At 34.4% G+C, this 25223-nt stretch overlaps 1 protein-coding gene across 3 annotated transcripts in view; it reads left to right on the top strand.

The window, feature by feature from the left end:
- Positions 1 to 24858, top strand: part of LOC133552012 (transcription factor COE1-like) — a 100415-nt gene extending 75557 nt beyond the window's left edge. Inside the window, exons 10-16 of one of the 3 annotated variants that reach the window (XM_061899248.1) lie at positions 8106 to 8232; positions 13293 to 13381; positions 23181 to 23246; positions 23313 to 23475; positions 23542 to 23715; positions 23786 to 23980; positions 24043 to 24858. In XM_061899248.1, the coding sequence (XP_061755232.1) occupies positions 8106 to 8232; positions 13293 to 13381; positions 23181 to 23246; positions 23313 to 23475; positions 23542 to 23715; positions 23786 to 23980; positions 24043 to 24092 (864 nt within the window). In that variant the 3' untranslated portion in view covers positions 24093 to 24858. Of the gene's footprint in view, positions 1 to 8105; positions 8233 to 13292; positions 13382 to 23180; positions 23247 to 23312; positions 23716 to 23785; positions 23981 to 24042 lie in introns of all 3 variants that reach the window. The other 2 variants (XM_061899249.1, XM_061899247.1) reach the window with 2 other exon arrangements.
- The last annotated feature ends 365 nt before the right edge of the window (positions 24859 to 25223 follow it).

The raw sequence follows: 25223 nt of genomic DNA, 5'->3' as shown, positions 1-25223 counted from the left end.
CGTGTAGCACTGTCACTAAGTGCTAAACAAGAAATACAAAAAACAACAACTTACTGTACAATGTCTGCTCTCACTGGGAACGCCAACATGGTTAAGAACCTTATTGAAGGTACCCAACCCCACCAGTCTCATATGCGCATATACCGAACCTTTTTTAAGTGACAAAAAAAAAAAACTAAAGGAAAAAATTCAAGACTTGGTACGTGTATTCAATTTGGCTACGCCCAACAGGAAGTTAATTATGAATACAGGAAGTAAAGCAAAGCAACAGGAAGGTTGTGTTACATGTGAAGAGGGAACTGTATTTTTCTTGGAATGTCGTCTGTCATTTTTGCTTGTTTTTTCTTAATATATTCTAAATCGTAAATAAAGGTTAGCAAAAGTCGGCTAACAAGGGAGTCAATGCGTGTCGCTCTATTCCGCCTAAAAACTTTCCAACACTTCTGTCAATGTCAAGGTTTTATATTCACTCTGCGAGTGTATGTGTAATGTAGTAATATTCATAATAACGTGTCATATTTAGTGTATGTGTAATGTAGTAATATTCATAATAACATGTCATATTTAGTGTATGTGTAATGTAATAATATTCATAATAACATGTTATATTTAGTGTATGTGTAATGTAGTAATATTCATAATAATGTGTCATATTTAGTGTATGTGTAATGTAGTAATATTCATAATAACGTGTCATATTTAGTGTATGTGTAATGTAGTAATATTCATAATAACGTGTCATATTTAGTGTATGTGTAATGTAGTAATATTCATAATAACGTGTCATATTTAGTGTATGTGTAATGTAATAATATTCATAATAACATGTTATATTTAGTGTATGTGTAATGTAGTAATATTCATAATAACGTGTCATATTTAGTGTATGTGTAATGTAGTAATATTCATAATAACGTGTCATATTTAGTGTATGTGTAATGTAGTAATATTCATAATAACATGTCATATTTAGTGTATGTGTAATGTAGTAATATTCATAATAACGTGTCATATTTAGTGTATGTGTAATGTAGTAATATTCATAATAACATGTCATATTTAGTGTATGTGTAATGTAGTAATATTCATAATAACATGTCATATTTAGTGTATGTGTAATGTAGTAATATTCATAATAATGTGTTATATTTAGTGTATGTGTAATGTAATAATATTCATAATAACGTGTCATATTTAGTGTATGTGTAATGTAGTAATATTCATAATAACGTGTCATATTTAGTGTATGTGTAATGTAGTAATATTCATAATAACATCTCATATTTAGTGTATGTGTAATGTAGTAATATTCATAATAATGTGTTATATTTAGTGTATGTGTAATGTAGTAATATTCATAATAATGTGTTATATTTAGTGTATGTGTAATGTAGTAATATTCATAATAACATGTCATATTTAGTGTATGTGTAATGTAATAATATTCATAATAACGTGTCATATTTAGTGTATGTGTAATGTAATAATATTCATAATAACGTGTCATATTTAGTGTATGTGTAATGTAGTAATATTCATAATAACATGTCATATTTAGTGTATGTGTAATGTAGTAATATTCATAATAACATGTCATATTTAGTGTATGTGTAATGTAGTAATATTCATAATAACGTGTCATATTTAGTGTATGTGTAATGTAATAATATTCATAATAACGTGTCATATTTAGTGTATGTGTAATGTAGTAATATTCATAATAACATGTCATATTTAGTGTATGTGTAATGTAGTAATATTCATAATAACGTGTCATATTTAGTGTATGTGTAATGTAATAATATTCATAATAACGTGTCATATTTAGTGTATGTGTAATGTAGTAATATTCATAATAACATGTCATATTTAGTGTATGTGTAATGTAGTAATATTCATAATAACGTGTCATATTTAGTGTATGTGTAATGTAGTAATATTCATAATAACGTGTCATATTTAGTGTATGTGTAATGTAGTAATATTCATAATAACATGTCATATTTAGTGTATGTGTAATGTAGTAATATTCATAATAACATGTCATATTTAGTGTATGTGTAATGTAGTAATATTCATAATAACGTGTCATATTTAGTGTATGTGTAATGTAGTAATATTCATAATAACGTGTCATATTTAGTGTATGTGTAATGTAGTAATATTCATAATAACATGTTATATTTAGTGTATGTGTAATGTAGTAATATTCATAATAACATGTCATATTTAGTGTATGTGTAATGTAGTAATATTCATAATAACGTGTCATATTTAGTGTATGTGTAATGTAGTAATATTCATAATAACGTGTCATATTTAGTGTATGTGTAATGTAATAATATTCATAATAACGTGTCATATTTAGTGTATGTGTAATGTAGTAATATTCATAATAACGTGTCATATTTAGTGTATGTGTAATGTAGTAATATTCATAATAACGTGTCATATTTAGTGTATGTGTAATGTACTAATATTCATAATAACGTGTCATATTTAGTGTATGTGTAATGTAGTAATATTCATAATAACATGTCATATTTAGTGTATGTGTAATGTAGTAATATTCATAACGTGTCATATTTAGTGTATGTGTAATGTAGTAATATTCATAATAACATGTCATATTTAGTGTATGTGTAATGTAATATTCATAATAACGTGTCATATTTAGTGTATGTGTAATGTAGTAATATTCATAATAACATGTCATATTTAGTGTATGTGTAATGTAGTAATATTCATAACGTGTCATATTTAGTGTATGTGTAATGTAGTAATATTCATAATAACATGTCATATTTAGTGTATGTGTAATGTAATAATATTCATAATAACATGTCATATTTAGTGTATGTGTAATGTAATAATATTCATAATAACGTGTCATATTTAGTGTATGTGTAATGTAGTAATATTCATAATAACATGTCATATTTAGTGTATGTGTAATGTAGTAATATTCATAATAACGTGTCATATTTAGTGTATGTGTAATGTAGTAATATTCATAATAACATGTCATATTTAGTGTATGTGTAATGTAATAATATTTATAATAACGTGTCATATTTAGTGTGTGTGTAATGTAATAATATTCATAATAACATGTCATATTTAGTGTATGTGTAATGTAATAATATTTATAATAACGTGTCATATTTAGTGTATGTGTAATGTAATAATATTCATAATAACATGTCATATTTAGTGTATGTGTAATGTAATAATATTTATAATAACGTGTCATATTTAGTGTGTGTGTAATGTAATAATATTTATAATAACGTGTCATATTTAGTGTATGTGTAATGTAGTAATATTCATAATAACGTGTCATATTTAGTGTGTGTGTAATGTAATAATATTCATAATAACGTGTCATATTTAGTGTATGTGTAATGTAATAATATTTATAATAACGTGTCATATTTAGTGTATGTGTAATGTAATAATATTCATAATAACATGTCATATTTAGTGTATGTGTAATGTAATAATATTTATAATAACGTGTCATATTTAGTGTATGTGTAATGTAGTAATATTTATAATAACGTGTCATATTTAGTGTATGTGTAATGTAGTAATATTCATAATAACGTGTCATATTTATTGTGTGTGTAATGTAATAATATTCATAATAACGTGTCATATTTAGTGTATGTGTAATGTAATAATATTTATAATAACGTGTCATATTTAGTGTATGTGCAATGTAGTAATATTCATAATAACGTGTCATATTTAGTGTATGTGTAATGTAATAATATTCATAATAACGTGTCATATTTAGTTTATGTGTAATGTAGTAATATTCATAATAACGTGTCATATTTAGTGTATGTGTAATGTAGTAATATTCATAATAACGTGTCATATTTAGTGTATGTGTAATGTAGTAATATTCATAATAACGTGTCATATTTAGTGTATGTGTAATGTAGTAATATTCATAACGTGTCATATTTAGTGTGTGTGTAATGTAGTAATATTCATAATAACGTGTCATATTTAGTGGTGTATGTGTAATGTAGTAATATTCATAATAACGTGTCATATTTAGTGTATGTGTAATGTAGTAATATTCATAATAACGTGTCATATTTAGTGTATGTGTAATGTAGTAATATTCATAATAACGTGTCATATTTAGTGTATGTGTAATGTAGTAATATTCATAATAACGTGTCATATTTAGTGTATGTGTAATGTAATAATATTCATAATAACGTGTCATATTTAGTGTATGTGTAATGTAATAATATTCATAATAACATGTCATATTTAGTGTATGTGTAATGTAGTAATATTCATAATAACGTGTCATATTTAGTGTATGTGTAATGTAGTAATATTCATAATAACGTGTTATATTTAGTGTATGTGTAATGTAGTAATATTCATAATAACGTGTTATATTTAGTGTATGTGTAATGTAGTAATATTCATAATAACGTGTCATATTTAGTGTATGTGTAATGTAGTAATATTCATAATAACGTGTCATATTTAGTGTATGTGTAATGTAGTAATATTCATAATGTGTCATATTTAGTGTATGTGTAATGTAGTAATATTCATAATAACATGTCATATTTAGTGTATGTGTAATGTAGTAATATTCATAATAACGTGTCATATTTAGTGTATGTGTAATGTAGTAATATTCATAATAACATGTCATATTTAGTGTATGTGTAATGTAGTAATATTCATAATAACGTGTCATATTTAGTGTATGTGTAATGTAGTAATATTCATAATAACGTGTCATATTTAGTGTATGTGTAATGTAGAAATATTCATAACGTGTCATATTTAGTGTATGTGTAATGTAGTAATATTCATAATAACGTGTCATATTTAGTGTATGTGTAATGTAGTAATATTCATAATAACGTGTCATATTTAGTGTATGTGTAATGTAGTAATATTCATAATAACGTGTCATATTTAGTGTATGTGTAATGTAGTAATATTCATAATAACATGTCATATTTAGTGTATGTGTAATGTAGTAATATTCATAATAACGTGTCATATTTAGTGTATGTGTAATGTAGTAATATTCATAACGTGTCATATTTAGTGTATGTGTAATGTACTAATATTCATAATAACGTGTCATATTTAGTGTATGTGTAATGTAGTAATATTCATAATAACATGTCATATTTAGTGTATGTGTAATGTAGTAATATTCATAATAACATGTCATATTTAGTGTATGTGTAATGTAGTAATATTCATAATAACGTGTCATATTTAGTGTATGTGTAATGTAGTAATATTCATAATAACGTGTCATATTTAGTGTATGTGTAATGTAGTAATATTCATAATAACATGTCATATTTAGTGTATGTGTAATGTAGTAATATTCATAATAACGTGTCATATTTAGTGTATGTGTAATGTAGTAATATTCATAATAACGTGTTATATTTAGTGTATGTGTAATGTAATAATATTCATAATAATGTGTTATATTTACATATTTTCATCATTTTACGCATACGGCGGCGTGTAAATTTCACAGCCGCATCGCTACAGTCGCTTTTCCCTTCCGCAACAACAACAACAACAACACATAAGCATTGTGTAGCCCTGTCAATGTACCTTGACGGGTATCGAAACTGAAAGTTAACTACTTCCTTCTCCACTCTTCCTGACACCATTAACCTATTTCTCTGCGAGTGTCTAGAAAAGCGCGGGAAGTATAAAATGAAGAACACTAACCTATTCATTATTACCCACCTGGAATGGACTTTAAATTGAAGTGGAGTGGTATTAACAACAACCGTTCGTAAAGTTAAACAAATTGAATGATGCGGACACGTTTGTTACCGGACACTTTCCTATAGTACGTGTAAGTAATATGCAAATACAATTGTTGCATTGACAAATGTGCTTTTTTACACTGCAAATATTGTTTATGTATGTTTAGCTTGTTTGCTACTGTTTGCTTAGCCGTTGCGTAGCTGCCAGCTCCTCGTAGTCTATAGCGTAGCATGTTTACCTTTTCTAAATGAGGACCTGTGTGGACACCTTGGTGGACACCAGCGGTGAGGGATGCCGTCAAGCTGAAGAAGGAGTCCTATCGGGTCCTTTTGGCTCATAGGACTCTGGAAGCAGTGGACAGGTACCGACAGGCCAAGCTGTGTGCAGCTTTAGCGGTCGCGGAGGCAAAAACTCGGACATGGGAGGAGTTCGGGGAAGCCATGGAAAACGACTTCCGGACGGCTTCGAAGCGATTTTGGACCACCGTCCGCCGCCTCAGGAAGGGGAAGCAGTGCACTGTCAACACCGTGTATGGTGCGGATAGTGTTCTGCTGACCTCAACTGCGGATGTTGTGGATAGGTGGAAGGAATACTTCGAAGAACTCCTCAATCCCACCAACACGTCTTCCTATGAGGAAGCAGTGCCTGGGGAATTTGTGGTGGACTCTCCTATTTCTGGGGCTGAGGTCGCTGAGGTAGTTAAAAAGCTCCTCGGTGGCAAGGCCCCAGGGGTGGATGAGGGCCGCCCGGAGTTCCTTAAGGCTCTGGAGTCTGTGGGGCTGTCTTGGTTGACAAGACTCTGCAGCATCGCGTGGACATCGGGGGCGGTACCTCTGGATTGGCAGACCGGGGTGGTGGTCCCTCTCTTTAAGAAGGGGGACCGGAGGGTGTGTTCCAACTATGGTGGGATCACACTCCTCAGCCTTCCCGGTAAGGTTTATTCAGGTGTACTGGAGAGGAGGCTACGCCGGATAGTCCAACCTCGGATTCAGGAGGAACAGTGTGGTTTTCGTCCTGGTCGTGGAACTGTGGACCAGCTCTATACTCTCGGCAGGGTTCTTGAGGGTGCATGGGAGTTTGCCCAACCAGTCTACATGTGCTTTGTGGACTTGGAGAAGGCATTGGACCGTGTCCCTCGGGAAGTCCTGTGGGGAGTGCTCAGAGAGTATGGGGTATCGGACTGTCTTATTATGGCGGTCCGCTCCCTGTACGATCAGTTTCAGATCTTGGTCCGCATTGCCGGCAGTAAGTCGGACACGTTTCCAGTGAGGGTTGGACTCCGCCAAGGCTGTCCTTTGTCACCGATTCTGTTCATAACTTTTATGGACAGAATTTCTAGGCGCAGTCAAGGCGTTGAGGGGATCCGGTTTGGTAGCCTCGGGATTAGGTCTCTGCTTTTTGCAGATGATGTGGTCCTGATGGCTTCATCTGGCCGGGATCTTCAGCTCTCACTGGATCGGTTCGCAGCCGAGTGTGAAGCGACCGGAATGAGAATCAGCACCTCGAAATCCGAGTCCATGGTTCTCGCCCGGAAAAGAGTTGAGTGTCATCTCCGGGTTGGGGAGGAGACCCTGCCCCAAGTGGAGGAGTTCAAGTACCTAGGAGTCTTGTTCACGAGTGAGGGAAGAGTGGATCGTGAGATCGACAGGCGGATCGGTGCGGCGTCTTCAGTAATGCGGACGTTGTACCGATCCGTTGTGGTGAAGAAGGAGCTGAGCCGGAAGGCAAAGCTCTCAATTTAGCGGTCGATCTACGTTCCCATCCTCACCTATGGTCATGAGCTTTGGGTCATGACCAAAAGGATAAGATCACGGGTACAAGCGGCCCAAATGAGTTTCCAGGTCTCTCCCTTAGAGATAGGGTGAGAAGCTCTGCCATCCGGGAGGAACTCAAAGTAAAGCCGCTGCTCCTCCACATGGAGAGGAGCCAGATGAGGTGGTTCGGGCATCTGGTCAGGATGCCACCCGAACGCCTCCCTAGGGAGGTGTTTAGGGCACGTCCAACCGGTATGGAAGACCCAGGACACGTTGGGAAGACTATGTCTCCCGGCTGGCCTGGGAACGCCTCGGGATCCCCCGGGAAGAGCTAGACGAAGTGGCTGGGGAGAGGGAAGTCTGGGTTTCCCTGCTTAGGCTGTTGCCCCCGCGACCGGATAATATTATTATCATTAGAGAAAATAATATGTGTGTGAGAGTGGAAAGATGGCGAGACAGGGTGAGCGTGTGTGTGTGTGAAGGATGTCCGTCTGAAAACACTTACTGTCAAACTGTGATTCTGATCGGTCGGCGGCCTTCTTCTTCTGCTTCTTCCCGCTCCAGCTGATCACGCCGCACGCCATCCGCGTGCAGACGCCACCCAGACACATTCCTGGCGTGGTGGAAGTCACGCTGTCCTACAAGTCCAAGCAGTTCTGTAAAGGCACGCCAGGAAGGTTCATATACACAGGTGGGTGGCCAACACACACACGGTGACCACGGGATTAACGATGCGCCAATGTTGCCATGACGACAGGGCCAAAGCATTTAACCGGCGCCCTCTGCTGGGTTTGTAGGGAAAGACATTGGCTGAATACGCAGGAGAGTGGACAGTGGCGATATTGGCACAAAAAAAAAACAAGTGTGAGACTATGTTAGCTTGCATGTCGATTGTGCGATATCATGTGCCAGTATCGGACAGACGGTCGACATCTAAATGTCCTCCAGCAAGCACACAAGTCATTTAAAAAAGGTAAACATGCTAAAAAAACACGCTTTTACTACAAGGTGCTAGCAGCTACACAACGGCTAAGCACACAGTAGCGCACAAGCTAGACACACTTGAACAATATTTGCAGTGTAAAACAGCACATTTGTCAATACAACTATTTTATTTGCATTTTACTTACACATACAATAAGAAAGTGTCCAGTAACAAATGTGTCCGCATCACTCAATTTGTTTAACTTTATGATTGGTTGTTATTAATACCACTCCACTTCAACTTAAAGTCCATTCCGGACGGTGAATAATGAGTAGGTTGGTGTTGTTTACGTTATACTTCCCGTTGTTTTCTCTTTGACGCTCCTACAAAATAAAAGTATGGAGTATTATAGTGAAAGTCAAAATTTTACAAGAAAAACTAAAAATTTTATGATAAAAGTTGGAATATTACTCAATAACAGTCACAATTTTACAAAGAAAGCTTAAAACGTTGGCAATTTTAAGAAAATAATGGTTATTATAGTCGACAATTCACAATTTTACAAGAAAACTTAAATATTTTTGGGCAATATTATAAAAATAATCTGAATTTTACTTGGCAAAGTGATGACAAAAGTCACAATTTTACTCCAAAAATGTCACTATTTTACGAGAACAACCAAAAAATTGGCAATATTGCGATAAAAGTCTGAATTTTTATATGACAAATGTCACCATTTTGCATTAAAAAGTAATGACTTTACATAAAAGAGTTGATGCTGATATCGTATCGAATCAGTGTTGGTATCGTATCGGAATGGGGAAAGGTTGTGTCAGTACACCGCCAATGCTGATATGGATGTTTTGTTTACATTAGCAACTTATGATGCTAGCACGCCGCTATTAGCAAAAAAAAAAAAAGTGTGGGACTATGTTAGCTTGCATGTCGAATGTGCGATATCATGTCCGATACCGGCAGTCCAGTATCGGACAGACGGTCGACATCTAAATGTCCTCCAGCAAGCACACAAGTCATTTAAAAAAGGTAAACATGCTAAAAAACACGCTTTTACTACAAGGTGCTAGCAGCTACACAACGGCTAAGCACACAGTAGCGCACAAGCTAGACACACTTGAACAATATTTGCGGTGTAAAACAGCACATTTGTCAATACAACAATTTTATTTGCATTTTACTTACACATACAATAAGAAAGTGTCCAGTAACAAACGTGTCCGCATCACTCAATTTGTTTAACTTTATGATTGGTTGTTATTAATACCACTCCACTTCAACTTAAAGTCCATTCCAGATGGTGAGTAATGAGTAGGTTGGTGTTGTTTATGTTATATTTCCCGTTGTTTTCTCTTTGACGCTCCTACAAAATAAAAGTATGCAGTATTATAGTGAAAGTCAAAATTTTACAAGAAAAACTAAAAATGTTATGATAAAAGTTGGAATATTACTCAATAACAGTCACAATTTTATAAAGAAAGCTTAAAACGTTGGCAATTTTAAGAAAATAATGGTTATTATAGTCGACAATTCACAATTTTACAAGAAAACTTAAATATTTTTGGGCAATATTATAATAATAATCTGAATTTTACCTGGCAAAGTGATGACAAAAGTCACAATTTTACTCCAAAAATGTCACTATTTTACGAGAACAACAAAAAAATTGGCAATATTGTGATAAAAGTCTGAATTTTTATATGACAAATGTCACCATTTTGCATTAAAAAGTAATGACTTTACATAAAAAAGTTGATGCTGATATCGTATCGAATCAGTGTTGGTATCGTATCGGAATGGGGAAAGGTTGTGTCAGGACACCGCCAATGCTGATATGGATGTTTTGTTTACATTAGCAACTTATGATGCTAGCACGCCACTATTAGCAAAAAAAACCAAATTGGGACTATGTTAGCTTGCATGTCGAATGTGCGATATCATGTCCGATACCGGCAGTCCAGTATCGGACGGACGGTCGACATCTAAATGTCCTCCAGCAAGCACACAAGTCATTTAAAAAAGGTAAACATGCTAAAAAAACACGCTTTTACTACAAGGTGCTAGCAGCTACACAACGGCTAAGCACACAGTAGCGCACAAGCTAGACACACTTGGACAATATTTGCAGTGTAAAACAGCACATTTGTCAATACAACAATTTTATTTGCATTTTACTTACACATACAATAAGAAAGTGTCCAGTAACAAACGTGTCCGCATCACTCAATTTGTTTAACTTTATGATTGGTTGTTATTAATACCACTCCACTTCAACTTAAAGTCCATTCCGGACGGTGAATAATGAGTAGGTTAGTGTTGTTTACGTTATACTTCCCGTTGTTTTCTCTTTGACGCTCCTACAAAATAAAAGTATGCAGTATTATAGTGAAAGTCAAAATTTTACAAGAAAAACTAAAAATTTTATGATAAAAGTTGGAATATTACTCAATAACAGTCACAATTTTACAAAGAAAGCTTAAAACGTTGGCAATTTTAAGAAAATAGTGGTTATTATAGTCGACAATTCACAATTTTACAAGAAAACTTAAATATTTTTGGGCAATATTATAAAAATAATCTGAATTTTACTTGGCAAAGTGATGACAAAAGTCACAATTTTACTCCAAAAATGTCACTATTTTACGAGAACAACCAAAAAATGGGCAATATTGCGATAAAAGTCTGAATTTTTAAATGACAAATGTCACCATTTTGCATTAAAAAGTACTGACTTTACATAAAAAAGTTGATGCTGATATCGTATCGAATCGGTGTTGGTATCGTATCGCAATGGGGAAAGGTTGTGTCAGTACACTGCCAATGCTGATATGGATGTTTTGTTTACATTAGCAACTTATGATGCTAGCACGCCGCTATTAGCAAAAAAAACCCCAAAAAAACAAGTGTGGGACTATGTTAGCTTGCATGTCGAGTGTGCGATATCATGTCCGATACTGGCAGTCCAGTATCGGACAGACGGTCGACATCTAAATGTCCTCCAGCAAGCACACAAGTCATTTAAAAAAGGTAAACATGCTAAAAAAACACGCTTTTACTACAAGGTGCTAGCAGCTACACAACGGCTAAGCACACAGTAGCGCACAAGCTAGACACACTTGAACAATATTTGCAGTGTAAAACAACACATTTGTCAATACAACAATTTTATTTGCATTTTACTTACACATACAATAAGAAAGTGTCCAGTAACAAATGTGTCCGCATCACTCAATTTGTTTAACTTTATGATTGGTTGTTATTAATACCACTCCACTTCAACTTAAAGTCCATTCCGGACGGTGAATAATGAGTAGGTTAGTGTTGTTTACGTTATACTTCCCGTTGTTTTCTCTTTGACGCTCCTACAAAATAAAAGTATGCAGTATTATAGTGAAAGTCAAAATTTTACAAGAAAAATTAAAAATTTTATGATAAAAGTTGGAATATTACTCAATAACAGTCACAATTTTACAAAGAAAGCTTAAAACATTGGCAATTTTAAGAAAATAGTGGTTATTATAGTCGACAATTCACAATTTTACAAGAAAACTTAAATATTTTTGGGGCAATATTATAATAATAATCTGAATTTTACTTGGCAAAGTGATGACAAAAGTCACAATTTTACTCCAAAAATGTCACTATTTTACGAGAACAACAAAAAAATTGGCAATATTGCGATAAAAGTCTGAATTTTTATATGACAAATGTCGCCATTTTGCATTAAAAAGTAATGACTTTACATAAAAAAAGTTGATGCTGATATCGTATTGAATCAGTGTTAGTATCGTATCGGAATGGGGAAAGGTTGTGTCAGGACAGCGCCAATGCTGATATGGATGTTTTGTTTACATTAGCAACTTATGATGCTAGCACGCCGCTATTAGCAAAAAAAAACAAAAAAACAAATTGGGCCTATGTTAGCTTGCATGTCGAATGTGCGATATCATGTCTGATACTGGCAGTCCAGTATCGGACAGACGGTCGACATCTAAATGTCCTCCAGCAAGCACACAAGTCATTTAAAAAAGGTAAACATGCTAAAAAAACATGCTTTTACTACAAGGTGCTAGCAGCTACACAACGGCTAAGCACACAGTAGCGCACAAGCTAGACACACTTGAACAATATTTGCAGTGTAAAACAACACATTTGTCAATACAACAATTCTATTTGCATTTTACTTACACATACAATAAGAAAGTGTCCAGTAACAAATGTGTCCGCATCACTCAATTTGTTTAACTTTATGATTGGTTGTTATTAATACCACTCCACTTCAACTTAAAGTCCATTCCGGACGGTGAATAATGAGTAGGTTAGTGTTGTTTACGTTATACTTCCCGTTGTTTTCTCTTTGACTCTCCTAACATTCCATGCTACAAAATAAAAGTTTGATTCATGCTGATATCGTATCGAATCAGGGCTGGTATCGTATAGGAAGGGGGACAAGTTGTGCTTAGCTGTTCTAACTGGACTCTAACCCCTCGTCCCGTTCCCTGCGAGACCCCGGTGGTACTGTTGAGGAATCATCCGTAACAAACACACCAAAGTCTGCGGGCCACGCCCCCCATCTGGTCCTCGTGGCTTGTGCAGCCCTTTGAGACACTCGTGTTTAAGGGCTATATAAGTAAATACTGATTGATTGACTGTTGCAGCGATGCCTTCCAGGAGCGTCCGTCAATCCCACACCGCTCTTTCCCCGTTTGGGAACATAATGTGTGGTTTGTAAATACCAGAAATGATGAAAGATGTCCAAAATAATCCACTTTTGTGAATATTGGTTTTTTTGGTTTTTTTGCCCTGTCAAGCGCTCAACGAGCCAACCATTGACTACGGCTTCCAAAGACTCCAGAAGGTCATCCCTCGGCACCCGGGAGACCCTGAGAGACTGCCAAAGGTACACACACACACACACACACACACACACACACACACACATTGTTATATTTGTTACCTTCTTGAGACCTGAGAAAAATGCCTACCTCTTTAGGAGCACCCTTTCTAGATATATAAAGAAGTGTATTCACAACATTGATAATATATATACATACTATGCAAATATAAAAAAGATAGTTGTGAAAAATTAGTTGGAATTTTACAAGAAAAATTTATAATTTTAGCAGTATTATAGTTGAAAGTCAAAATTTTACAATGAAAACAAAAATTTTTACGATAAAAGTTGGAATTTTACTCAATAACAGTCACGTTTTTACAAGGAAAGCTTAAAATGTTGGCAGTTTTAAGAAAATAGTGGTTATTATAGTCGACAATTCACAATTTTACAAGAAAACTTAAATAATTTTGGGCAATATTATAATAATAATCTGAATTTTACTTGGCAAAGTGATAACAAAAGTCACAATTTTTCTCCAAAAATTTTACTATTTTACAAGAACAACAAAAAAATTGGCAATATTGTGATAAAAGTCTGAATTTTTATACGCAAAAAAATTGGCAATATTGTGATAAAAGTCTGAATTTTTATACGCAAAATGTCACCATTTTGCATTAAAAAGTAATGACTTTACATGAAAAAGTGATAATTTTTTAGTGCAAGTCAAAATTTTTACAAGAAAAACTGAACATTTGTACAATATTGTGATGGAAGTTGGAATTTTACTCAACAACAGTTGCAATTTTGCAAGAAAAGCTTAACATTTTGGCAATTTTAAGAAAATAGTGGTTATTTTACTCGACATAAGTCACAATTTTATAAGAAAACTTTTAAAAATTGGCAATATTATAATAATAATCTGAATTTTACTTGGCAAAGTGATGACAAAAGTCACAATTTTACTCCAAAAATGTCACTCTTTTACGAGAACAACCAAAAAATTGCCAATATTGTGATAAAAGTCTGAATTTTTATATGACAAATGTCACCATTTTGCATTAAAAAGTAATGACTTTACATAAAAAAGTGATAATTTTACGAGAAAATATTGCAATACTACAGAAACGGAAAGAATTTGAGAAATTGTTCCCGATTTTATGAGAAAAAAGTCGACACATTGTGAGAAAAAGACTGCTTTTAGTTAGTTAGTTGAAAAAGTTCACAATTTCACACAAAAAAAAAATTTGAATTTTGGCAGTAATATAGTGCAAGTCAAAATTTTACAATGAAAACAAAAATTTTTACGATAAAAGTTGGAATTTTACTCAATAACAGTCACGTTTTTACAAGGAAAGCTTAAAATGTTGGCAATTTTAAGAAAATAGTGGTTATTATAGTCGACAATTCACAATTTTACAAGAAAACTTAAATATTTTTGGGCAATACTATAATAATAATCTGAATTTTACTTGGCAAAGTGATAACAAAAGTCACAATTTTTCTCCAAAAATTTTACTATTTTACAAGAACAACAAAAAAATTGGCAATATTGTGATAAAAGTCTGAATTTTTATACGCAAAATGTCACCATTTTGCATTAAAAAGTAATGACTTTACATAAAAAAAGTGATAATTTTTTAGTGCAAGTCAAAATTTTTACAAGAAAAACTGAACATTTGTACAATATTGTGATGGAAGTTGGAATTTTACTCAACAACAGTTGCAATTTTGCAAGAAAAGCTTAACATTTTGGCAATTTCAAAAAAATTGTGGTTATTTTACTCGACATAAGTCACAATTTTATAAGAAAACTTTGAAAAATTGGCAATATTATAATAATAATCGGAATTTTACTTGGCAAAGTGATGACAAAAGTCACAATTTTACTCCAAAAATGTCATTATTTTACGAAAACAATGAAAAAATTGGCAATATTGTGATAAAAGTCTGAATTTTTATATGACAAAAGTCACCATTTTGCATTAAAAAGTAATTACATAAAAAAAGTGATAATTTTACAAGAAAATATTGCAATACTACAGAAACAGAAAGAATTTGAGAAATTGTTCCCGATTTTATGAGAAAAAAGTCGACACATTGTGAGAAAAAGACTGCTTTTAGTTAGTTAGTTGAAAAAGTTCACAATTTCACTCAAAAAAACTTATAATTTTGGCAATAAAATAGTGCAAGTCAAAATTTTTACAAGAAAAACTAAACATTTGTACAATATTGTGATGGAAGTTTGAATTTTACTCAACAACAGTTGCAATTTTACAAGAAAAGCTTAACATTTTGGCAATTTCAAAAAAAATTGTGGTTATTTTACTCTACATAAGTCACAATTTTATAAGAAAACTTTAAAAAATTAGCAATATTATAATAATAATCGGAATTTTACTTGGCAAAGTGATGACAAGTCACATTTTTACCCCAAAAATGTCACTATTTTACGAGAACAACTAAAAAATTGGCAATATTGTGATAAAAGTCGGAATTTTTATGACAAATGTCACCATTTTGCGTTAAATAGTAATAATTTTACGAGAAAATATTGCAATACTACAGAAACAGGAAGAATTTGAGAAATTGTTCCCGATTTTATAAGAAAAGTCGACACATTGTGAGAAAAAGACTGCTTTTAGTTAGTTAGTTGAAAAAGGCCACAATTTCACACAAAAAAACTTATAATTTTGGCAATAAAATAGTACAAGTCAAAAATTTTACAAGAAAAACTAAACATTTGTACAATATTGCGATAGAAGTTGGAATTTTACTCAACAACAGTTGCATTTTTACAAGAAAGCTTAAAATGTTAGCAATTTTAAGAAAATAGTGGTTATTTTACTCGACAAAAGTCACAATTTTATAAGAAAACTTGAACTTTTTGGGCAATATTATAATAATAATCAGAATTTTACTTGGCAAAATGTTGACAAAAGTCACAATTTTACTCCAAAAATGTCACTATTTTACGAGAACAACCAAAAAATTGGCAATATTGTGATAAAAGTCTGAATTTTTATATGACAAATGTCACCATTTTGCATTAAAAAGTAATGACTTTACATAAAAAAGTGATAATTTTACGAAAAAATATTGCAATCCTACAGAAACGGAAAGAATTTGAGAAATTGTTCCCGATTTTATGATAAAAAAGTCGACACATTGTAAGAAAAAGACTGTTTTTAGTTAGTTAGTTGAAAAATTTCACAATTTCACACAACAAAAAAATTTGAATTTTGGCAGTAATATAGTGCAAGTCAAAATTTTTACAAGAAAAACTGAACATTTGTACAATATTGTGATGGAAGTTGGAATTTTACTCAACAACAGTTGCAATTTTGCAAGAAAAGCTTAACATTTTGGCAATTTCAAAAAAATTGTGGTTATTTTACTCGACATAAGTCACAATTTTATAAGAAAACTTTGAAAAATTGGCAATATTATAATAATAATCGGAATTTTACTTGGCAAAGTGATGACAAAAGTCACAATTTTACCCCAAAAATGTCACTATTTTACGAAAACAATGAAAAAATTGGCAATATTGTGATAAAAGTCTGAATTTTTATATGACAAATGTCAGCATTTTGCATTAAAAAGTAATGACTTTACATAAAAAAGTGATAATTTTATGAGAAAATATTGCAATACTACAGAAACAGAAAGAATATGAGAAATTGTTCCCGAGACAATATGAGAAAAAAGTCTACACATTGTGAAAAAAGACTGCTTTTAGTTAGTTAGTTGAAAAAGGCCACAATTTCACACAAAAAAACTTAAAATTTTGGCAGTAATATAGTGCAAGTCAAAATTTTTACAAGAAAAACTAAACATTTGTACAATATTGTGATGGAAGTTGGAATTTTACTCAACAACAGTCGCATTTTTACAAGAAAAGCTTAAAATGTTAGCAATTTTAAGAAAATAGTGGTTATTTTACTCGACAATTCACAATTTTACAAGAAAACTTAAATATTTTTGGGCAATATTATAATAATAATCTGAATTTTACTTGGCAAAATGTTGGCAAAAGTGACAATTTTACTCCAAAAATTCACTATTTTACAAGAACTAAAAAATTGGCAATATTGTGATAAAAGTCGGAATTTTTATGACAAATGTCACCATTTTGCATTAGATAGTAATAATTTTACAAGAAAATATTGCAATACTACAGAAAGAATATGAGAAATTGTTCCCGATTTTATAAGAAAAGTCGACACATTGTGAGAAAAAAACTGCTTTTAGTTAGTTAGTTGAAAAAGGCCACAATTTCACACAAAAAAAAACTTAGAATTTTGGCGATAAAATAGTGCAAGTCCAAATTTTTACAAGAAAAACTAAACATTTGTACAATATTGTGATGGAAGTTGGAATTTTACTCAACAACAGTTGCAATTTTACAAGAAAATCTTAACATTTTGGCAATTTTAAGAAAATAGTGGTTACTTTACTCGACAAAAGTCACAATTTTATAAGAAAACTTGAACTTTTTGGGCAATATTATAATAATAATCTGAATTTTACTTGGCAAAATGTTGACAAAAGTGACAATTTTACTCCAAAAATGTCACTATTTTACGAAAACAATGAAAAAATTGGCAATATTGTGATAAAAGTCTGAATTTTTATATGACAAATGTCACCATTTTGCATTAAAAAGTAAGGACTTTACATAAAAAAAGTGATAATTTTATGAGAAAAAATTGCAATACTACAGAAACAGAAAGAATATGAGAAATTGTTCCCGAGACAATATGAGAAAAAAGTCGACACATTGTGAAAAAAGACTGCTTTTAGTTAGTTAGTTGAAAAAGGCCACAATTTCACACAAAAAAACTTAAAATTCTGGCAATAAAATAGTGCAAGTCAAAATTTTTACAAGAAAAACTAAACATTTGTACAATATTGTGATGGAAGTTGGAATTTTACTCAACAACAGTCGCATTTTTACAAGAAAAGCTTAAAATGTTAGCAATTTTAAGAAAATAATGGTTATTTTACTCGGCAATTCACAATTTTACAAGAAAACTTAAATATTTTTGGGCAATACTATAATAATAATCTGAATTTTACTTGGCAAAGTGATGACAAAAGTCACAATTTTACTCCAAAAATGTCACTATTTTACGAGAACAACAAAAAAATTGACAATATTGTGATAAAAGTCTGAATTTTTATGACAAATGTCACCATTTTGTGTTAAATAGTGATAATTTTACGGGAAAATATTGCAATACTACAGAAAGAATATGAGAAATTGTTCCCCGATTTTATAAGAAAAGTCGACACATTGTGAGAAAAAAACTGCTTTTAGTTAGTTAGTTGAAAAAGTTCACAATTTCACACAAAAAAAACTTTGAATTTTGGCAATAAAATAGTGCAAGTCAAAATTTTTACAAAAAACTGAACATTTGTACAATATTGTGATGGAAGTTGGAATTTTACTCAACAACAGTCGCATTTTTACAAAAAAAGCTTAAAATGTTAGCAATTTTAAGAAAATAGTGTTTTTTTTACTCGACACAAGTCACAATTTTATAAGAAAACTTTAAAAATTTGGCAATATTATAATAATAATCGGAATTTTACTTGGCAAAATGTTGACAAAAGTCACAATTTTACTCCAAAAATGTCACTATTTTACGAGAACAACTAAAAAATTGGCAATATTATGATAAAAGTCGGAATTTTTAAATGACAAATGTCACCATTTTGCGTTAAATAGTGATCATTTTACGAGAAAATATTGCAATATTACAGAAACAGAAAAAATATGATAAATTCTTCCTAATTTGGAAGAAAAAAGGAAAGTAAAAGTCTGCTTTTAGTTGAATTTTTATTTTATTTGAATTATTTACTTCAAGTTATTACAGTATGTTTCTATATACATATTTATTCATTTATTTTTAATACATTTTGGCGAAAGGGAGCGCATTTCAATTTCTTCCACACACTTGTTGTTTCATATGTTGACCACAGGGGGAGCACTTTTAAAACCGACACACTCCCTCCTTTTTGGGACCACCGTAGTTTTGACAGATATCACCACCAAAATGAGACATTCTCTATTAGATGCATTGGGACCATGGTTTATGTCCTCACTTGTTCACACCTCCTCATATGGAAGCTACTTTTCCTTGTTGACGTCTCAAGCAGGGTAGAAATAGAAGAGAACACACACTTGAGGCCCATGTGACTCAATGCGATGATGTCACCTCAAGGCGGTGAGGTCAACAAGGTGTGTCACCGTGGCGACCAGGAAGTGTCACACGGGTGACATCACCCGGCTCGCGGAGGGAAAAAAACGAGAACCGGGATCATCTTTCCTTCCCGACCGTCAGCTTCTGCCCAGAAACACTTTGTCCGCGTGGATCGTGTTTCATGTTCACCGGCGACATTCTAGAACCCTGCTTCTCTCCCAGTAGCACCTCGGAGAACCCCCTGGCTCTCCACATTGAAGTAGAGTAGCGTAACAGGCCCAGGTATTCATTAAAAACAAACAACAAAAGTATATTTCATATTTTGGGCCACATTGCACATAGTTTGAACAGTAACACTGTGTTCCAATATTTAATAAAGGGATTTTTGGAGAGCGTACCAAGGTTTGAGAAGCACTGTTCTAGAACATTCTATCAGCATCCATACAGCAATCTATACTGCTGGTGGAATTTCCTGCTTCCTGTCCTACTTCCTGGTCCTACTTCCTGCTCTTGCGTGTTTTGCTGTCCCTATTTCCTTTTCTTATTTCCTCTTTTTACTTTTTTTTCTGATTCCTGTCCCTACCTCCTTTTCTTACTTGCTGTTTTTACTTTCTTTTTTCTGATTCCAGTTCTTACTTCCCGTTAAATGTATCTTTTTCTGATTCCTGTAACTACTTCCTGTTTTTTTTAACTTATTTTTCTGATTCCTGTCCCTACTTCCTTTTTTTACTGAAAGTTTTTAATTTATTTTTTCTGATTCCAGTTCTTACTTCCTGTTTTAATTTATCTTTTTCTGATTCCTGTAACTACTTCCTGTTTTTTTAACTTATTTTTCTGATTCCTGTCCCTACTTCCTTTTTTTTACTTTTTTCTTATTTCCTCTTTTTACCTTTTTTTTATGATTCCTGTCCCTACTTCCTTTTCTACCTTGCTGTTTTTACTTTCTTTTTTCTGATTCCAGTTCTTATTTCCTGTTTTAATTTATGTTTTTCTGATTCCTGTCCCTACTTCCTTTTCTTACGTCCTGTTTTTACATTTTTTTCTGATCATGTCCCTACTTCCTATTTGTATTTTACTTTTTTTGTGATTCCTCTCTCTACTTCCTTTAATTACCTCTTGTTTTTATTTTCTTTATTATTTTACGTCTTTTTCTGATTCCTGTCTCTACTTCCTTTACTTACTTCCTGTTTTTACTTTCTTTTTTAATTTTACTGTTTTTTTCTGATTCCTGTTCTTACTTCCTGTTTTTGCTGCATTTGTTCTGATTCCTGCAACTACTTCATTTATTTACTTCCTGTTTTGGGTTTTTTTTTTTTTGCTCATGTCCCTTCTTCCTCTTCTTCCTTATTTTTACTTTTTTTGATTTCTGTTCTTAATTCATTAATTCTCTTACTTCATTTTTCTGATAATGTCTCTACTTCCTGTTTTTATTTGAATTATTTTTCTGATTCCTGTCCCTACTTCCTTTTTTTACTTGCTGTTTTTACCTTTTTTTTCTGATCATGTCCCTATGTCCTTTTCTTACATTCTCTTTTTACTTACTTTTTCTGCTCATATCCCTACTTCCTTTTCTTATTTCCTTTTTTCCTGATACTTGTTCTTACTTCCTGTTTTTACTTATATTTCTCATTCCTGTCCCTACTTATTTTTCTTACTTCCTGTTGTAGTTTCTTTTTTTCTGATCATGTTCCTACTTCCTGTTTTTATTTTACTTCTTTTTCTGATCTCCAGTCCATACTTTTTCTTCTTACTTCCTGTTTTTCCCTATTGTTCTCATTCCTGTCCCTACTTCTTTTTTTTACTTCCTGTTGCAGTTTCTTTTTTCTGATCATGTCCCTACTTCCTGTTTTTATTTTACTTATTTTTCTGATCTCCAGTCCCTACTTCTTCTTCTTACTTCCTGTTTTTACTTATTTTTGTCATTCCTGTCCCTACTTCTTTTTCTTACTTCCTGTTGTAGTTTCCTTTTTTCTGATCATGTCCCTACTTCCTGTTTTTATTTCACATTTTTTCCTGATTCCTGTCTTTACTTCCTTTGCTTACTTCCTGTTTTACTTTCTTTTTTGATTGTACTTCTTTTTCTGATTCCTGGTCTTACTTCCTGTTCTTAATTAATTTTTACTGATTCCTGCAACTACTTCCTGTTTTTTCTTTCCTGATTCCTGTCTCTTACTTAATTTACTTACTTCCTGTTTTTAGTTGATTTTTCTGCTCATGTGTCTTCTTCCTTATTTTTACTTTTTTCAGATTTCTGTTCTTAATTCGTTAATTCACTTATTTCATTTTTCTGATAACGTCCCTTCTTCCTGTTTTTATTTTTCTTCTTTTTCTGATTCCTGTCCCTAATTCATTTTCTTACTTTCTGTTTTTACTTTTTTTCCTGATCATGTCCCTACTTCCTTTTCTTATTTTCTCTTTTTACTTACTTTTCTGCTCATATCCCAACTTACTTTTCTTATTTCCTTTTCTTTTTCTGATACCTGTTCTTACTTCCTGTTTTTACTTTTTTTTCCTGATTCTTGTCTCTTACTTCATTTACTTACTTCCTGTTTTTAGTTATTTTTTCTGCTCATGTCCCTTTTTCCTCTTCTTCCTTATTTTTACTTTTTTCTGATTTCTGTTCTTACTTCATTACTTCACTTACTTCATTTTTCTGATCATGTCCTTACATCCATCCATCCATTTTCTACCGCTTATTCCCTTTTGGGGTCGCGGGGGGCACTGGCGCCTATCTCAACTACAATCGGGCGGAAGGCGGGGTACATCCTGGACAAGTCGCCACTTCATCGCAGGGCCAACACCATGTCCTTACATCCTGTTTTTATTTTACTCCTTTTTCTGATTCCTGTCCCTAATTCATGTTCTTACTTCCTGTTTTTACTTTTTTTCCTGCTCATATCCCTACTTCCTTTTCTTATTTCCTTATTTTTTTCTGATACCTGTTTTTACTTCCTGTTTTTACTTATTTTTCATAATTCCTGTCCCTACTTCTTTTTCTTACTTCCTGTTGCAGTTTCTTTTTTTCTGATCATGTCCCTACTTCCTGTTTTTATTTTACTTCTTTTTCTGACCTCCAGTCCCTACTTCTTCTTCTTACTTCCATTGTTTACTTATTTTTGTCATTCCTGTCCCTACTTCTTTTTCTTACTTCCTGTTTTTACTTTATTTTTTCTGATTCCTGCAACTACTTCCTGTTTTTTCCCCCCTTATTCCTGTCTCTTACTTCATTTACTTACTTCCTGTTTTTAGTTAATTTTTCTGTCTCTTCTTCCTCTTCTTCCTTATTTTGATTTTTTTCGAATTTCTGTTCTTACTTCTAGTTTTTACTTCTTTTTTCTGATCATGTCCCTAATTCATTTTCTTACTTCCAGTTTTTATTTTTTCCCCTGCTCATATCCCTATTTCCTTTTCTTATTTCCTTTTTTTCTGAGACCTGTTCTTACTTCCTGTTTTTACTTATTTTTCTCATTCCTGTCTCTACTTCTTTTTCTTACTTCCTGTTGCAGTTCTATTTATTTTACTTCTTTATTTTACTTCTTTTTCTGATCTCCAATCCCTACTTCCTGTTTTTACCTCCTGTTCTTTCTTTTTTTTTACCCGTTTCCTGTTCTTACTTCCTGTCCCGCTCTGACTTCCTTTCCCTTTTCTTCCTGCAGGAAGTGATTCTGAAGCGAGCGGCCGACCTGGTGGAGGCCCTTTACGCCCTCCCCCACGGCAACCAGGTAAGGGGACAAAACAGGAAGTCAGGTGTGTCGATGTCATGTGACCCCGCCTCCCCCCGCCCGTAGGAGATCATCCTAAAGCGAGCGGCTGACATCGCAGAAGCGCTCTACAGCGTTCCCAGAGGCCACACCCAGCTACCCGGCCCCGCCCACCCCGGCATGATGGCCGTCAACTCCTTCGCCGGGCAGCTGTCCGTCAACGTCTCGGAGGCCGCGCAGACCAATCAGGGTGAGCGGCATTTCAAAACAAAAGCCTCCGACCCGACCAGCGGGGCTGACGTGACTCCGCCCCCAGCAGGCTTCGCCCGCAGCAGCAGCAGCAGCAGCGTGTCTCCTCCCAGCTACGCCTCCGGCTCCACGCCGCAGCAGAGCGGCTACACGCCGGGCGCCGTCAACGGCTACAACATGACCAACCTGGGGGGCTCGCCCACCTTCCTCAACGGCTCCGCCGCCAACTCGCCTTACGCCAGTCAGTGCCTGCGCTCGCACCTTCCTGTGAAGTCGCCCCGCTAAACCCCGCCTCCTTCTTTGTCTACCAGTCGTCCCGTCCAGTCCCGGCATGGCGTCGTCCACGTCGCTGCCGTCCAACTGCTCCTCCTCCTCCAGCGTCTTCTCCTTCTCCCCCGCCAACATGGTGGCCGCCAAGCAGAAGTCGGCCTTCGCCCCCGTGGTCAGACCCTCGTCCTCTCCGCCGCCGCCGTCCTGTACGGTCGGCGACGGCAACGCGCTCCAAGGTGAGTGACATCACTTCACCACCAGGTCACGCTCTGATTCTTTTCACCTTTGACCCCTCTAGATCCAAACTTTGTGGACTCCAACAAGTTCTCAGGCCTGGTTTTCACCTGAAGTATGCCCCGCCCTCTTTCTACCGCCTTCTTGGCCCCGACCACCATCACCGTGCGTGCGTACTGGACTCACACCGTCCTGGCGGAGGACTTCCTGCTACTAAAGAAGCAGCCGCTCGAGGCGTCCCTAAGCCCCGCCCACACGGAGACAGGAAGTTGTATTATTTTGGAGGGGTCGTCCTCCTCCTTGGTTTCCTGTCTTGTCTGTCGATGATGTCTGGTGGCGACCAGCTGAACTAATCCATCCCATAATGCCCCACTTGGCCTCTGGGTTGAGCTTCTTGTCATGTTGTGAGACTGCTGGTCATGTGACAAAGCAGCCAGCCAATCGGGGACGAGAGGGGGCGGAGCATGATTTGGTTTATTTGAGATGTGATTTCTTACCTTCTTTGTTTGTGATGAGCAGCCAATCAGGACTCACTTCCTGGTTGAGGCGGCCAATGGGGCGCCGGCGGTCTCAACGCTCCGGTTTACTTGGATTTGATCTCCGGACTTCAACTTGCGGCGCTGGCGTGAAGGTGAGGCGGGTCCCACGCCGTGAACCCCGCTGACCTCTGCCGTCGTCAAGGTCACGTCTCTTCCCTTGGTCTTCTTTCACAAGATGTTTATTTATTTTTTTAAGTCGCATCGGGTTTCTTTTGGGCGTGTTTCGTGGGTCATGTGACCACCGGCAGCCGTGATGACGATGATGAAGAAACCACTGTACAGAACTTTTGTATCGTTTTTAACTTTTGGATATTTAAATAAAATTCTCCTGTCTGTCGTCACCTCTTTGTTGCTCACGTTCTGCTGACTTGACAAATACCTTAATTTCACCAAAGGCATGCGGTAAAAGTAAGCATGCGCTAAATAATTTAAAACCTCTTCTCACTCCGGCGCTTACCAAAGGCATGCGGTAAAAGTAAGCATGCGCTAAATAATTTAAAACCTCTTCTCACTCCGGCGCTTACCAAAGGCATGCGGTAAAAGTAAGCATGCGCTAAATAATTTAAAACCTCTTCTCACTCCTGCGCTTACCAAAGGCATGCGGTAAAAGTAAGCATGCGCTAATTGATTTGAAACCTCTTCTCACTCCGGCGCTTACCAAAGGCATGCGGTAAAAGTAAGCATGCGCTAATTGATTGAAAACCTC

Source organism: Nerophis ophidion, linkage group LG04 (assembly GCF_033978795.1).
Source record: "Nerophis ophidion isolate RoL-2023_Sa linkage group LG04, RoL_Noph_v1.0, whole genome shotgun sequence".
Lineage (NCBI taxonomy): Eukaryota > Metazoa > Chordata > Actinopteri > Syngnathiformes > Syngnathidae > Nerophis > Nerophis ophidion.
The sequence above is the reverse complement of the archived record's forward strand: the minus strand, read 5'-3'. Positions and strand labels throughout refer to the sequence as shown.